General features: G+C 45.1%; 1 protein-coding gene across 2 annotated transcripts in view; it reads right to left on the reverse strand.

Annotated features, from left to right (window-relative positions):
- Tango6 (transport and golgi organization 6 homolog) overlaps positions 1-15,327 on the reverse strand; it is a 176,682-nt gene that overhangs the window by 148,699 nt on the left and 12,656 nt on the right. For both annotated transcript variants that reach the window (XM_085843607.1, XM_021169882.2), the window contains exons 4-7: positions 13,642-13,783; positions 12,485-12,621; positions 10,232-10,394; positions 8,993-9,075 (exon numbers count right to left, since the gene is read on the reverse strand). In XM_085843607.1, coding sequence (XP_085699733.1) covers positions 8,993-9,075; positions 10,232-10,394; positions 12,485-12,621; positions 13,642-13,783 — 525 coding nt within the window. The remainder of the gene's footprint in view (positions 1-8,992; positions 9,076-10,231; positions 10,395-12,484; positions 12,622-13,641; positions 13,784-15,327) is intronic.

Raw genomic sequence — 15,327 nt, forward strand, 5'->3', positions numbered from 1 at the left:
AAGTTACCTTTTGCATCCCTACAACTCAAATGTTACCTAAAGTCACACACTGAGTCCTCCAGGAGACTAGGCCAGAACCCACATATGTTGGGAGGGCCCAGCATTTGCACTATCACAGAGTCAGAGCTGATAACCCAACATCTGTAATTCCATAGCACAGGGTACTGCTGCTGGTCCTCTGCTCTAAATGTATGCGCATAGCTCAACCACATGACATTTCTAAAAAGGTCTGCTTTTAGGAAGAGGCTCCCTAGAAAGCCGTAAAACTTCTTAAATTTGTCACACTTACACACACACACACACACACACACATACACATACTCGGGGTCTTCGGGGTCTGGGTGGCAGTGGGGTGAGGTGGGGAGGGAGAGGTTACTCTCTACCAGAGTTGTGAGCTCTGGAAAAAAAGTTCGAGTTTCTGGATTTTCTTTCTTTACTATTTTTAGATATATCTATTTTATGTATATGAGCACTTTTCCTGCATGCATGTCTGTGTACCAGGTGCATGCCTAGTACCCGCAGAGGTCAAACGCAGACGTCAGATCCATGGAAACTAGAGCTGTGGGGTACTTGATCACACTGAGATTATGGTATTTACTGGAAAAAAAAAACCCAAAACAAAACTATTTCTAGGTTTGGGGGGGTTGTTTTTTGGGGGTTTTCTTTGTTTTTTTTTTGTTTTTTTTTTTAAGCACACACCTTTAATCCCAAAGTTACTTTGTAGAAGGAAGCACCCATGTTAGAAAGTGATGTCTAATTGGGTGGCAGACAAAAAAAATGAATCAGAGAAAGATTTGACAGAATAGGATACACCCAAGTCTCATGAGAAGAGAGAGAAGAAAGGAAGCTACTTAAGGGGCAGTGGAGAGAGAGAGAGAGAGAGAGAGAGAGAGAGAGAGAGAGAGAGAAGGCAGCTTTACCAGGACAGCTGTACACAGGCAGGTAGAGAGAGAACTAGCTAGACACAGGTGAAGACAGAACGAGCCAGAGAACAAGAAGAAACCAGAAGATTAGAATAGATTGCCAAAGTCAGTATGAGGCCAAGCAGAGCAATTCAGGAGAGGCACAGAATGAGAGAGGGGGTTGGGGAGGGAGGGAGGGATCAATTCAGGAGAGGCACAGAATGAGAGAGGGGGGTGGGGAGGGAGGGACTAGATTGAATCAATCAGTCTTGAGAGGAGTTTGAGCCAGAACAGCTGAGCTGAACCAGGCAGAGTTGATAAAGAACTAAAAAGGGTGAGTTTATTCAGCAGTAAACCTCAGAGGTTGGAAACACTGCACAGAGGCTAGAAGCTTCCAGGACAAGGCCTAGGTTAGCAGATGGGGGCAGCAAGCCTCAGAGACAACAATTACTACAGGAAAATAAAAGTCACTTTTAACCGGGCAGTGGTGGCGCACACCTTTGATCCCAGCACTTGGGAGGCAGAGGCAAGGGGATTTCTGAGTTCTAGGCCAGCCTGATCTACAGAGCGAATTCCAGGACAACCAGGATTTCTACACAGAGAAATCCTGTCTCTAAAAAAAAGTACCATAGATTAAACCATAGATTAACGTAGTTAATTGATATGTCAATGTAAGTTCATCAACTACCATGTACTACCATGTACTACCATGGAGGGAGCATGGCTAGTGCAGAGGCTGAGGGCTGGGGTATAAGGGAACTCTGTAAAACTAAAACTTCTCTAAACATACAGCCCACTGAAGTGGGAGAATGGTGAGTTAGAGGCCGGCTTGGACTACATACAAGGCCCTGTCTCAAAACACCAAAGAGGGCAGGAGGAAGAGGAAGGTGAGGAGGGAATGAAAACTGAGGGAGGGAGAGATGGGGAGTGAGGAGGGAAGGAAAAGAAGAGAAGAAGGAAAGAAATCAGCTTTCCATACTCATGGACATCTGTAGTTTCAATGACAGACAAAAACACTGTGGCAGGTACATATGTACTGAATACAGACATTTCCCCTGTCATTAGCCCTTAAAAAATAGAATCGGGCCAAGTGGTAGGGGCACACACCTTTAATCCTTGTACTCAGGAGGCAGACAGGTGGATCTGGGGCTACAGGGCTAGTTCCAGGACAGTCAGAGATACACAAAGAAACCCTGCCCCCCCAACAAATAAACAAAAACAAACAACAACTACAACAAAAAAAATCTGGGAAGTGAAAGCAGGAAGATCAAGACTTCAATGCAAGCCTCAGCCACATTGTGAGCTTGAAGCCAGCCTGGGCCTTAAAGACCCTATGCAAAAAACAAAAACCAAACAAACAGGGGCTGAGGATGTTGTTCAGTTGAAGACTAGCTTGCCAAGGAAGCATGAATCCTTGGGTTCAGACCTAGTGTGGCATAAAACAGGCACTGTGGTGGACACCTGCAATCCCAGCACTCGAAAGGCAGAGGCTGGAGAATCAAAAATTCAAGGTAAGCTATATACATACATATACATACACACACACACACACACACACACACACACACACACACACATATTGAGTTGAGTTGAAGGCCAGCCTGGGCAACCCAAGAGTGTCTCAAACAAAGGAACAACAATTTATACTGAAAGATATGTCCAGGTTATCTGCAAATTCTGACCCTTGACATGAGCGACTTAAGCATCCTTAAATTTTTAAGACTTTAGAAATTCTTAAGCCAATCCCCTAACGAGTCTAAGAAACAACTATAGAGTCTATATTTTTTAAAAATAGTTATTCTAAATTTTTTCTAAAGGTTCTTCTCATCAAAGTTTCTATAATTCCAACTTTCTCTGTAAGATTAATTAAAAATCCAGAAAGAGTCAAACTCGCAATCTGACAAAGCAACCGTAATTAGAAACCCACTGCACTGGATGGGAAATGACCTGGATAATTAAAGTCGAGATTCACCAAATCTGGAAACAGAGATAAAATGGAAATGAGAAAGTACAAAATAAAGGAATTAACTATCTTCTAGCCTTTCCCACACTGCACTTCTGCTCTTCAGAAGCCCTGGGCAAATGCTGTGACTAATACTTCAGGACAACCCCTTCCCCCATCTGAGAACTGGCCTGCCTGCTACAGAGCAGGACGCGACCATATAGGAAAACACAATGAGTTTCCGGGGCCAACAAGACACCTGGGCCTGTTCTCGCCTCGACAAAGAAAACATGAAATCAGTTGTGCCAGGAGGACAAAAGAATGCAAGTACATTGGGGTCCATTAGGGCGGGGCCCAGTCCCAGACCTTCTTTAGGGAGTGACTCAACTCAGTTACTGGAGTTGCCCCTTAGTCCTTCCTGGATGTGGATCATTTACAGGATGAAGTGTGCGCCTACACGGCCACTGAGAGCGCTCCATCTGACCCTCCAGAGCTATCTATCATAATCAAGCGCTTTTTCTCTCTCTGCTATGGAGCAGGATGCACATGTCAAAAGATCTTCCTTCCCCTCACTCCCACCGCACAATTCTGATGTGCCACAGGAGAATGAAAGCAAAATTAAAAAGGCAGCGAGTTGAGTGCTTAGTCTTTTATAAGCAGAGTTTATGCTTTTCAAAGGATGCATTTCTAGCATGCAGTCTCTGGCCTTTTCTGGGTGTGCATGCCAGAGCCCTATAGAGGGCCCTCAAAATATTCACCAGGTGTGGTGGCACAGCACCAATAAGACTGAAGCGGGAGGATGAAGGGCACAAGGTTACCTGGGCAATCTTTTAAGAAATACAGGTAAACTTAGTACTGGGCGCTCAGACACAGCTTATGGCTAGTATGCCTGAGAGCCTGAGTTACAACCTCAGCACTACCAAAACCAAGTGAATTTTATGACGTGAATAATATCTCAAAATGCATAGAAATTAGTGGATATGCAAGGAAGCTAGAAGATAGAACCCATAATCAGAAACAACAACAAAACCACTCAAAGCTAGGCGGCGGTGGTGGCTCACACCTTTAATCCCAGCACATGGGAAGCACAGAGAGGCAGGTAGATCACATCTCCGAGTTTGAGGCCAGCCTGGTCTACAGAGTGAGTTCCAGGACAGCCAGGGCTACACTGTTGCCTCATCTCAGGGGAAATATCAATAGCATTGATCCCCCCCAAAAGGAGGTTGATTCCCTCATAAGTAGACTGACCTGCTCTCACCCCACCAGAAGAAGGCTGGAGAGCAGGCCCAGTGGTTACAGCACTGACTGTTCCTCAGGGGGACCTGAGTTCAATTCCCACAAGCATTCACAATTGCAGACTCAGGGGATGCAATGCCCTCTACTCACTCTGAGGGTGCTGTGTGCATGAGGTACACAGATAGATGCAAAACGCCCAAACACAGAAAGAAAATTTAAAGAAATTAGAAGATAGACATTAAAGTCACTGTAAAAACGTATTACAAAATAGGAAAGGAAAGGATGAATAAGAGCATGGGAAGATAATAATTCAAGGCTAGCCTGGACTACGAGTGGGGAGATCCTGCCTCAGGGGGAGAAAGACCTGCTAAGACCACATTCTGTGTGGCCTCCTGTAGGAGAGTCTACAGACACAGGAAGTGGAATAGCGGCTGCTTAGGGCTGGAGTGAAGAATGCTGGGTAAGGATGGGAGGCTTCCCTTCGGGAGAAGATTTCCTGCGATTATACTATGATCACGGTTGCACAACCCTGAACTGCCCACTTTCAATGAGTGTACTGTGTGTTGTGTGGCTTTTATCTCAGTAAATCCATTCACAGAAGGAAGAGAGAGAAAACAGCTGGAAACGTTCCCAGACGCCTCTTGGAAACTAAACAGCCTCTTGTTACCCATCGAGTGGCTGGATCAACTCACGCTTTCCAGATGTCTTCCTCATTTCCTGCGTGTAAACGGTACACTATAATTTAGCATTAGCAGAATGTTAATAAAGATTACACTGCCTTTGTTGCTAAATTCCACACAGTGTTTACCATTTTCCTCCAACATACACAGTTCCTCTGTTTTCTAACTGCAGCTGGGCTGCCAAGTCCTCACAGAGAGCGATAACTGTCTGCAGTGTCCCCGTGCCTTCACGACAGTGCAGGCCACACTCAGCACTTACTCTCCTCATAGAGAGGGTCTTTAATGCTGCTGTTGTTTGTTTCTCTTTCTGGTGGGGAAGCGAGGTTTGATGCAGAGTCTCACTGTGTGCCACTGGCTGGGAGGGAACTGTCACTCACTCTGTAGACCAGGCTGGCTTTGAACTCACAGAGATTGGCCTGCCTCTGCTTCTAAAAGTACTGGGATTAAAGACATGAGCCACCATGCACAGCTGATTTTTCGAAAGTTTTTTGGTAGGGATATGGGACCAGGGGAGGGGGGCACAAGGAAGGTTGACATAGGGTTCCTTTGTGTAGCCCTGGCTATCCTGAAATTCGCTCCCCAGACCAGGCTGGCTTCAAACTCGCAGAGATCCACCTGCCCCTGCTTCCCAAGTTTGGGGATTAAAGACGTAAGGTACCACTACCTGGCTGACTTTCAAAATTTTAAGCGTGCAGCTTATCTCTACAGTTATTAGTGTCATATGTAAAATTATAAACACGACCAACGTACTCACCCACTTACATGAAAGACAATGATTTCAGATTCACTCTCTGGGGGCTACACGTGGTGGCACATGCCTTTAATCCCAGCACTCAGGGGCCAGAGACAGGCAGATCGCTGTGAGTTCAGGACCAGCCTGGTCTACATTGTGAATTCCAGCACAGCAAGGGCTACACAATCAGACCCTGTCTCAAAAAATAAAAATTAGGGGCTGATGAGATGGCTCAGTGGTTAAGAGCACTGACTGCTCTTCCAGAGGTCCTGAGTTCAAATCCCAGCAAACACATGGTGGCTCACAACCATCTGTAACAAGATCTGACGCCCTCTTCTTGAGTGTCTGAAGACAGCTACAGTGTACTTACACATAACAAAATAAATCTTAAAAACAAAACAAAACAAAAAAATAAATTAAAAATTAAAACATCAAAATAAACATTCCCTCTGCCCTCACAGCCTGCTAGGAGAAGGGTAAAGCAGTCTGACAGTTCCCTCAGAGTAACCAGAGACCCAGCAGTCCCTCCTGTCCCTAGGACTTATCCAGGAGAACAGAAACCATGATACTATAATGAAATGCACATGACTGGGTAAGGTTTACAGAGTTTCTTGTTTTCTACAAGACAAGGGTTCACTGTGTACCCTGGCTGACCTGGAACAAACTCTGTAGACCAGGCTAGCCTCAAACTCACAGAGGTCCACCTGCCTCTGACCCTAGATGCTAAGATTAAAGGAATGCACTGCCAGCACCTAGCTATTGTTTATTTTTTGAGACAGGGTCTCAATATGCAGCCTTGCTGTCCTTGGACTCGTTACGTACACCAGTCTACTCTCAAACTCAGAATCTGCCTCCCAAATGCTGGGGTCATAGGCATGAACTGTAACATTCAGCCCAGGAGTTTGGAGGTGGTTGTTTAGATTTTTTTTTAACTTTTAAAAAGATTATTTTACATATATGCATGTTTTGCTTGCATTTTGTTAACTGTGCACCATGTACACGCCAGGTGCCTGAGGTAACCCAGAGAAGGCACTGGCTTTCCTGGCATTAGAGCCGTCTGACTCCCTGATGCCGCCACCCTTTCATACAGTTCCTATGTTGTGTGACTCCCAAGCATAAAATTATTTTTGTTGCTACTTCATAACTATAATTTTTCCACTGTTATGAAACATAATGTAAGTGCCTGTATTTTCCAAGGGTCTCAGGTAGTTCAACCCCAAAGGGACTGTGACTGTAGGTTGAGATCCCACTGAAATAGAGTTACAGATGGTCATGAACCACCTTGTGGATGCTGGAAATCGAAGCCAGGTCCCTTGGAAGAGCAGGCAGTGCTCTTAACAGCTGAGCCCTCTCTCTGGTCTTGTTTTGTTCTGAGCAATCACTTTTGGAAACTGAAGGTCCCAACAGCATTGTGCTGGACCCAAGGAGAAGTGGGCAGAGCTCCATTCATCACATGGGGTAAGGCACATAGTGGAACAACAGAGGGCATGTGACCGGGAGATCACCAGGGAGGGCACAGCCTATTCTTTCCTAACAACCCTCTCTAAGAGCTAGCCAGGGTTCCACAGAACTCCATCAATGCCTTCTGAGAGCAGTGTCTCAGTTTACCCATCTGCCTTTCATTACGTTCAAGCTTTCTCTCTCTCTCTCTCTCTCTCTCTCTCTCTCTCTCTCTCTCTCTCTCTCTCTCTCTCTCGTGTGTGCGTGTGTGTGTGTGTATATGTGCGAGTGTGTGTGTGTGTATATATGTGTGTGTGTGTGTGTGTGTTCCCTCCCTCTCTATCTCTTAAAATAGGGTCCCATGTACCCGGGCTGGCCTCTAACTCACTACATAGCTGAGGATGACTTTGAACTTCTAATCCTCCTGCGTCAGCTTCCCAGATGCTAGGGTATAAACATGTGCCACCACTCAAACTTAGGCACAATCTCTTTTTTTAGGTTTTTCGAGACAGGGTTTCTCTGTGCAGCCCTGGCTGTCCTGAAGCTCACTCTGTAGACCAGGCTGGCCTCGAACTCTGAGATCTACCTGCCTCTGCCTCCCAAGTGCTAGGATTAAAGGTGTGTGCCACCACTGCCTGGCTCTAGGCACAATCTCTTAAGGATTCCATAACACCTCCCAAATATTGCCACACTAAAGAGAAAGCTTCCACCACAGGAAACCCTGGGGGATCCTCTCAAACCACAGCCTAACCACAGCACGTACGGAAATGTGTACATGAACTGTCCAAAGCAGCACTAGTCATAAAAGCTGAGGAGTGGATAAGCAAAAATGTGGCCTACTCATACAATCGAGAATTATTCGGTAATCAGAACGATCCATGCTATGATATGATATAGAATGACATTAAAACATACCAAATGAAAAGAGCCAGTCACAAAGTTCAGACTGTACACCTGATTTACAGGCAATGTCTAGAACAGGTGAATCTAGAGGCAGAATACAGGCAAACAGTTCCCTCTCCAGGCCCAGAGGATTGGGAAATAGTGATGCAGGGGTTCAGGAGTGAGAGCTAAGCAGTTCTGGGAGTTTCTCTGAGGCAATGAAACGCTCTAATATTAATGATGATGATGATGCAGGTACAAATCTATGAGTTTAAAGCCATTGACTGCTACTTATATTTCTGAATGTACAAACTGTATGCATATGTCAGTAAAGCTGTTAAAAGAAAAAATTTACTATACATCCAAATGTTTACCAACTAACAAGCAAAAATGTGGTATATCATACAAGAGAATTTAACAGTAAAAAGGTACAAAACTGAGCAGTGTATGGCGGTCACCACAGTCTCAGCTTCCAGTGACTACAGCTTCCTTCTTCCTTTCCCGTTTACAGAAATAAGTAGCTAAATGTTGCCATTCAGAAACTAACCAAACCTCTGTCCACTGATGAAGCATAACAGGTTATCTTTTTTAAATAAATAAATAGAGACATAGCAGTAGGGAAGGGAAAGGAGATGGTGACAGCCAGTATCTCACTGTGAAGCCCTAGAAGCTAGAACTCACTATAGCAAACAGGCTGGCTTTGGCTTTACAGTGATCCTCCTACCCCTACCTCCTGAGCATAGGGATTACAGGCGTATACCTCCAGGGCCAGCTAGTCAGACCCACTGTCTTCTTTCCTTCTTTAATTATGTGTATTTGTGTGCACACCTGTATATGTGGGTATGTGCAGGTACAGGTGCCTGAGCAGCCCAGAGGCATGAGATCCCCCGGGACTAGAGGGAGGCAGTTGAGAGGCACCTGATGTGGGTGCTGGGAATGGACTCAGGTCCTCTGTAAAGGCATTATGCGGTATGTGCTCTCACCCGCTGAGCCATCTAGCCCCTGTTCATTCAAATCCTGGAAGTACTGGTTACGAGGCAAAGCTACAGATACAGTTCAGTGGTACAGTGCTTGCCAGCAGAAAGCCTGTGTTCAAAGTCCAGAGCCTCCAAAAACAAAAGGCCAGGCCATCAAGTACGAACATTAACTAGCAACATCAGCGACTTGAATTACTAACCTTAAACACATCTTCAACACATCGACTAAGTTCCTCTTCAGTCACCAAAATAGTTCCTGGCACCATGGCACTCTCTGGAATCTCTTTGAAAATAAATAAAATTAACTCCACTCATGACTTTTCTGAATAGAAGACACTAATAAAGCAAAGTTTTATTAGTAAGATAGTCCAGGTAGAACCAGAAGATGAGCGTTACCACTGTATGACATGCCATTTACATGTGATATTCACGGAACCTCTGACGCGACTGATATTACTCTTGTTCAGGAAAAATGAGTTCTAAGACAGAGCGCTTTTGTCTTTTTAACAGAATACTAAAATAGCCAGCTTATGGAGGCATATGCCTATTATCTTAGCACTGCAAAGCCGAGGAGGAAGACAGTACGTCTGGGGCTGAGACAACACAGTTCAGCGCAAAGCCATTCTGTGCTCTGTTGCTCTATAGCATGACCTTGTCACCAAAATCCAAAATCAGGGCTAGAGACAAGGCTCAGTGGAAAAGAACACTTGCTGCTCTCGAAGAGAACCAAGGTTGTTCCAACAATCACTTCGTGGCCACCAACCATTCCTAATGCCAATTCCTGGGATCTGATGCCCTCTTCTGGCCTTCTCAGGCACTGCATGCATGTGGTGCACCGACATACATGCAAGCAAAATGCTATGGACTTTCTCTAATTCTTAAAACTACATTGACTCGTTTGTATGTGCACCCCGTGCACCTGCTCACCTGCCTGCCACGAGCCACGTGAGGAGGTCAGAGGACAACCTGCAGAAGTTCCTTCCTGCCTTCTACCAGCTGGGTCCTGGGGACTGAACTCAAGTCCTTAGGCTTGGCACAAGCACCTTCCTTTCCCACTGAGCTATCTGGCTGGTTCTTTTTGAAATTTGGACGGTTGTTTTAAAAGTTTTTTTAAAAGACAGAAACTGACATCTTTCTTTGAGGATTTATGCTGAAGAATTTAGGAGTGATGTGTCATCACGTCTACAATCAACTCTCAGCGTTCCAGAAAAAACTACATTCATGTGTGCAGAGAGAAGCAAATGGGACCAAAATGGGAACAGTTGGTAACCGGGGAAGTGTGTCCGAGAGATTCAGTGCTCTCTTCTTGGAACTTGGGGGAAGTAGTTTTCCAAGTAAAAAGCTACGAGGGAGAGGGAAAAGTGAGGATAGAAAGACCCTAGACTTAAAACCCTTTAAGTCTGAACTGTAAAGAGGCACACTGCAGCTTGCTCCCTTACCTGCTGTACTCAAACAGCGCTGCAGAGGTGCTAACATGGGCTGAAGCAAATACTTTGCTGCCAGTTCTGGGCGTTCCCTGGACAGAGTTACGAAGGTGGTAGTGGCCACTCTCTGAAACTGCCGTGCTGTCAATTTATCTTGAAGGTGGAATAAGTCCAGAATCTACAAGAAAAAGTAATAGTAAATAAGAGGGAAAACTATAGTTTTTAATTTTTTAAAATGTGTATGAGAACCAAGCAGGGTTACGCACTCCTTCAATCCCAGCACTCAGGAGCAGAGGCAGGAGGATCTCTGCAAGTTTGAAGCCAGCCTGGTCTACAGAGTGATTGCCAGGACAGCCAGAGCTGCACAGAGAAACCCTGTCTCAAAAAAGCAAAATAACAACAACAACAACAACAGAAATAAACGATAAAATGTGTATGGATATTTCCCATGCATGTGTGTTATGGGTGTTTCCCATGCATGTGTGCCTGGGCACCATATGCATGCCTTGCCACAGACGCGAGTAAGGAGTGATGGATGCTCTGAGACTGGACTTCCTGAGAGCGAGTCCTTATGTGGGTGCAGGAAATTAAACCTGGGTCTTAGAGAAGAGCAACCAGTGTTCTTAACTGCTACGTCTTCTCGCCAGCCTCCCAAAGCATTTATTTAAGCCAAAATTATAAAGTCACTGAGAGACTACTGAATACTGAGTTGACAGAACTGTTTTAATTTAACAACCAAACATCAAAGCATACAAGCTATTGGTGGTGGTTAACAGTGGCAATTTGCAGTTTTGTTTTTTGCTTTGGGGGACGTAGGCAGCTGGTAGTTTGAGACAGGGTCTTACTATATAACTCTGGCTGGCCTGAAACTTGTTATGATTACCAGGATCAGAGATACACATGTATGTATACCACTTAAACTCAAAGACCCATCTGTCTCTTCCTCCCAAGTCCTTGGATTATAAGTGTGTGCCAGCATCCCTAGCCAAGATTTATTTTTAGTGTGTGTGTGTGTGTGTGTGTGTGTGTGCGTGCCCTTGGGGGCTAACAGAGAATGTCAGATTCTCTGGAACGAGAGTTACAGGGCTATGTGAGTTGCCTAAGATGGGTGCTGGTAACCAAACTTGAGTCCTCTAAAAGAGTAGCAATCACTCTTACGCCTTAAGTCAACCCTCCAGTATAGTTTTTTTTTTTTTCTTTTTAAATTGTTACCAAGTTAATTTAACTCACTTAACACTTAGCTCATTTTAATTTAAAAATTAAAAACATGGAAAAAAGAGACAACCAGATGAAATTTTGATGAGGCTTTTCCCCCAACGGTGCAGTCCAAACTCAAGAGATCTACCTGCCTTAACATCCTCAACTCTGGGAGTTTGAGTATGAGTCACTGATGAGCCATTCTCAAACCTAACAATCAGGCTGTATTCGTCCACAGGTTTTTATTTACTTATTAAGAAGGACGTGGGGCTGGAGAGCTGGCTCAGCAGTCAAGAGCATTGACTGCTCTTGCAGAGGACCAGAGCACCCACACCAGGTAGCTCCCAACTGCCTTGTTCTAGTTTGGTTTCTGTTACAGTGGTAAGCCACTCTGACCCAGAGCACCTTGTGGAAGGAAAGGGTTTATTATAGTTTCCAGGTTATACAGTCCTTCCTCATGGGAAGCCAAGGCAGGAACTGAAACAGAAATCAGGGAGGAAGGAGGAATGCTACTGACTGGCTTGTCAGCTTGCCTTCTTATACAGACCACGGGTGGCACTGCCCACAGCGAGCTGTAGAGTAGCAATCACTTCCACAATAATCATTAGTAAGAAAATGCCCCACAGATGCACACAAGCCAGGCCGAGAGAGACAGTTCCTCAGCTGAGGCTTCTTCTTCTCAGGTGACTCTAGTTTGTGTCTAGTTGACAACTGACCAGCAAATACCCTTAGCTCCAGGACACAGGATGGTGTGCGCGTATGCATGCACGTGCATGCAGGAGGAAGTAGGGGGACTGGTGTTCAGCCCCACCAGGCACAGCGGCTTCCACCAGTAACCCCAGCACTAGGGACGCTACAGCAGGAGCATCACTCCCAACCTGGGCTGTAGTGCATCAAGTTCTGAGCCAGTCTTAGCCTACGGCTGCCCTGTCTCAAACAATAGAAAAGAGCCACCCACTAAATAGTGAAATGAGAAACTCCATTGCTTGTGCTTCAGTCTCGGAGCGTTCGCTGCCCTGTGTGTGAAGGAGCAGACACACTTGATGGATCAGCAGTAACAAGATGACTTACCTGCGGGCAGATGTCCTTGTAGTAGCTCTCTGGGGAAAGGGACTGCTGGGGACAAGAGGCCAGGATCTTTGCGATCAAGTCACACTTCCTCCAGTCCGCAGCTGTGGCCTCAGCATCGCTCCCACCAGCCGCCCCCGCTGTCATATGGAAAGAGACATCAAAGGCTCACAACAGTCCTCACAAAAGTGCTAAGTGATGGAGCTGCCTTAAAATTTGGGATAAGAAATGTTTCTTTTTCTCTGCTGGAAACACTATTTTTTATATTTTATTTATTCTATTTTAATTTCATAAATATATAAAATGTTGTTTTATCAAAGTCCTCCCCATACCCTCTCTTAATCTCTTCTACCTCCCACCAAAAAAATTTCCCCCGAAAAAAATAAAACTCTGAGCTGGGTGTGGTGGTGCATGCCTACAATCCCAGTGCTTGGGAAGCTGTCTCTAAAAGGGGAAAGAAAGCCAGATGTGGTAAGACATGTCACAAAACTAAGACCAGCCTGGTCTCCATAAAGAGCTCCATTTAGGGTTACATAGAGAAAAGAAGGATTCATTGCTAGTAGCCCTAAGAAGCATTTTTCTTTAAAGTTTAGGCAGAAGGAAATATGAACTAAAGTTCATTTCTCAAAGATTTATTTATTTTCTATCATTTGTATAATTGTTTAGCTTGCATGATGTACATGCACCGATAAGGCTAGAAGATCCTCTGGAACTGGAGTTAACAGATGGTTTGAACCACCCACCATGAGCGTGTTGGGAACTGAACCCAGGTTCTGGACAAGAACAGCCAGTGCTTTTAACCACTAAGCCATCTCTTCTGGTCCTTTTACTTGTTTCATGTTGTTCTGTTTTGCGACTGTTTCTCATTAGTAGAATGTAGCCCAGTTTAACCTCTAACTCTCGAGAGCCCTGAGTTGAGAGGTCAGAGCATGTGCCAACACATCTGACCTGGAAACATAGTATCTTTAGAGCAGCCGCCATCTGCATGCCTTTGAGAATGCTCTACTGGGGTTGAGCTCAGGGCCTCAGAGATGCCAGGTAAGAGGACTAGGCTGAGCTCTACCGCCAGCTTTCAGTGAAATTTCAAGGCAAAGGGCAGCAATTTACCTCTGACTCTAACTCAAAGGGAAACCGAGTAACAGAAACACGTTACTTCTTACCACCTGCTCCTTCCAGAATGCCCCGCACTACTGCCTGAACGCCATTGGGTCTCATCAACCTTTCAGAGAGGAGCTGTCCACATAGACGGCGGAGCCATGCTGGGGCCCGACACCTTAGCTGTGTCTTCACATCTGTACAGGGCTGATAATCAAGGGGGAAAGGATAAACTGAGCATCAATGCAACATACAGTTTGAAGACACTGTTTTTCATTTTTGTGCTGGGGAGGTAGCTCAGAGATACATGATGTATTTAATATGTGCAAAGACCATGTTTGATCACACACACACAAACACACACACACCCCACACAGAGGGGGGGGGCGGGTACATGTACAATGTTTCCCCTACTCTCTCCTTTAAGTGCTAGTAAGTGAACCCAGGGCCTTGTGAGTTCTAGGCAAGCCCCCTACCACTGAGCCACAGTCCTACTCACAAAAGATCCACCTGCCTCTGCCTCCTAAGTGGTGGGATTAAAGGCGTGCACCACCACACCCAGTCTCTCCAATAATTATTTTTGAGAGAAAAACTAAGCTGGCCTAATGATACAGGCCTATAATCCTAGCTATTTTAAAAGTTAAAACAGATGGATTCCCAAATTCAAAGCTTGTCTAGGCTACAGGCCTAACTCAAGACCAGCCTGGTAAGTTATCAAAACTCTCTTAAGGAAAAAGTAAGCCATCTTAATGCCAACAATATATATATTAGAATGTTTTCTAAACAAAGATGCTGAGAACTATAGTAACAGCTCTGGTTTAAATTTCTTGAGCTCAAATGATTCCAATCAAAGCATAAGGTATCCAAATACTTCTGCCAGAAAATACATTGTTCAATAGCCAAATTTTGTAATTAAGAAACAAAAACTCAAGACCAAAAGGATGGCTAGAAGGTAAAAGCACCCGCCACCAAGCCTAATGCCCTGAGTTGGAGCCCCAGCACCCACATGGTAGACAGGGAGTCCCAACTCCTGCTAGCTGCTGCAGGACCTCCCTCCACAAGCACCCCATGGCCTGCATGATATGGCATACACACCCTACCTCCAACAAAACAAATAAATGTAATTTAAAAATTAATACAGAGGCTAACAATGTAACTCAGTGGTAGACTAGGATTTGGGGGGGGTTCTTTCTTTCTTTCTTTGTTTTGGGTTTGTTTGTTTCTTTTTTTGTTTGTTTGCTTGTTTGTTTTGAGACAGTGTTTCTCTCTATGTAACCCTGTCTATCCTGGAACTCTCTTTGTAGACCAGGCTGGCCTGAAACTCAGAGGCTGCCTCTGCCTCTTGAATGCTAGGATTGAAAGTGTTCCCTACCTCTGCCACCACCTCCACCACAGACTGTTTACCTAGCATGTACAAGAACCTGGGTTCAATCTCTTGGGTTCATCACAAATAAAAAGATCCAAAGCCAGGCATAATGGCTCCTAGCACTTAGGCAGCTGAAGCAAGAGGAGAGCCACTAATTTAAGGACAGCCCCTGCTACATAGTGAGTAGCCAGCCTGAACTATAGAGTGAGACTTTGTCTCAAAACAAGTATATGAACTGAAGAGGTAGTTAGACGGCATAAGCGCATTAGCTGCTCTTAGCAGAGGTCCTGAGTTCAATTCCAAACATATGCAAGGTGGCTCAAAACATCTACAATTCCAGTTTCAGGATACCCAAGCCCCTTTTCTGACCTCTGCAGACACTAAG

The sequence above is a fragment of the Mus caroli genome, unplaced genomic scaffold (assembly GCF_978045245.1).
Source record: "Mus caroli unplaced genomic scaffold, Mus_caroli_1 scaffold_10, whole genome shotgun sequence".
In the NCBI taxonomy this organism is placed as follows: domain Eukaryota; kingdom Metazoa; phylum Chordata; class Mammalia; order Rodentia; family Muridae; genus Mus; species Mus caroli.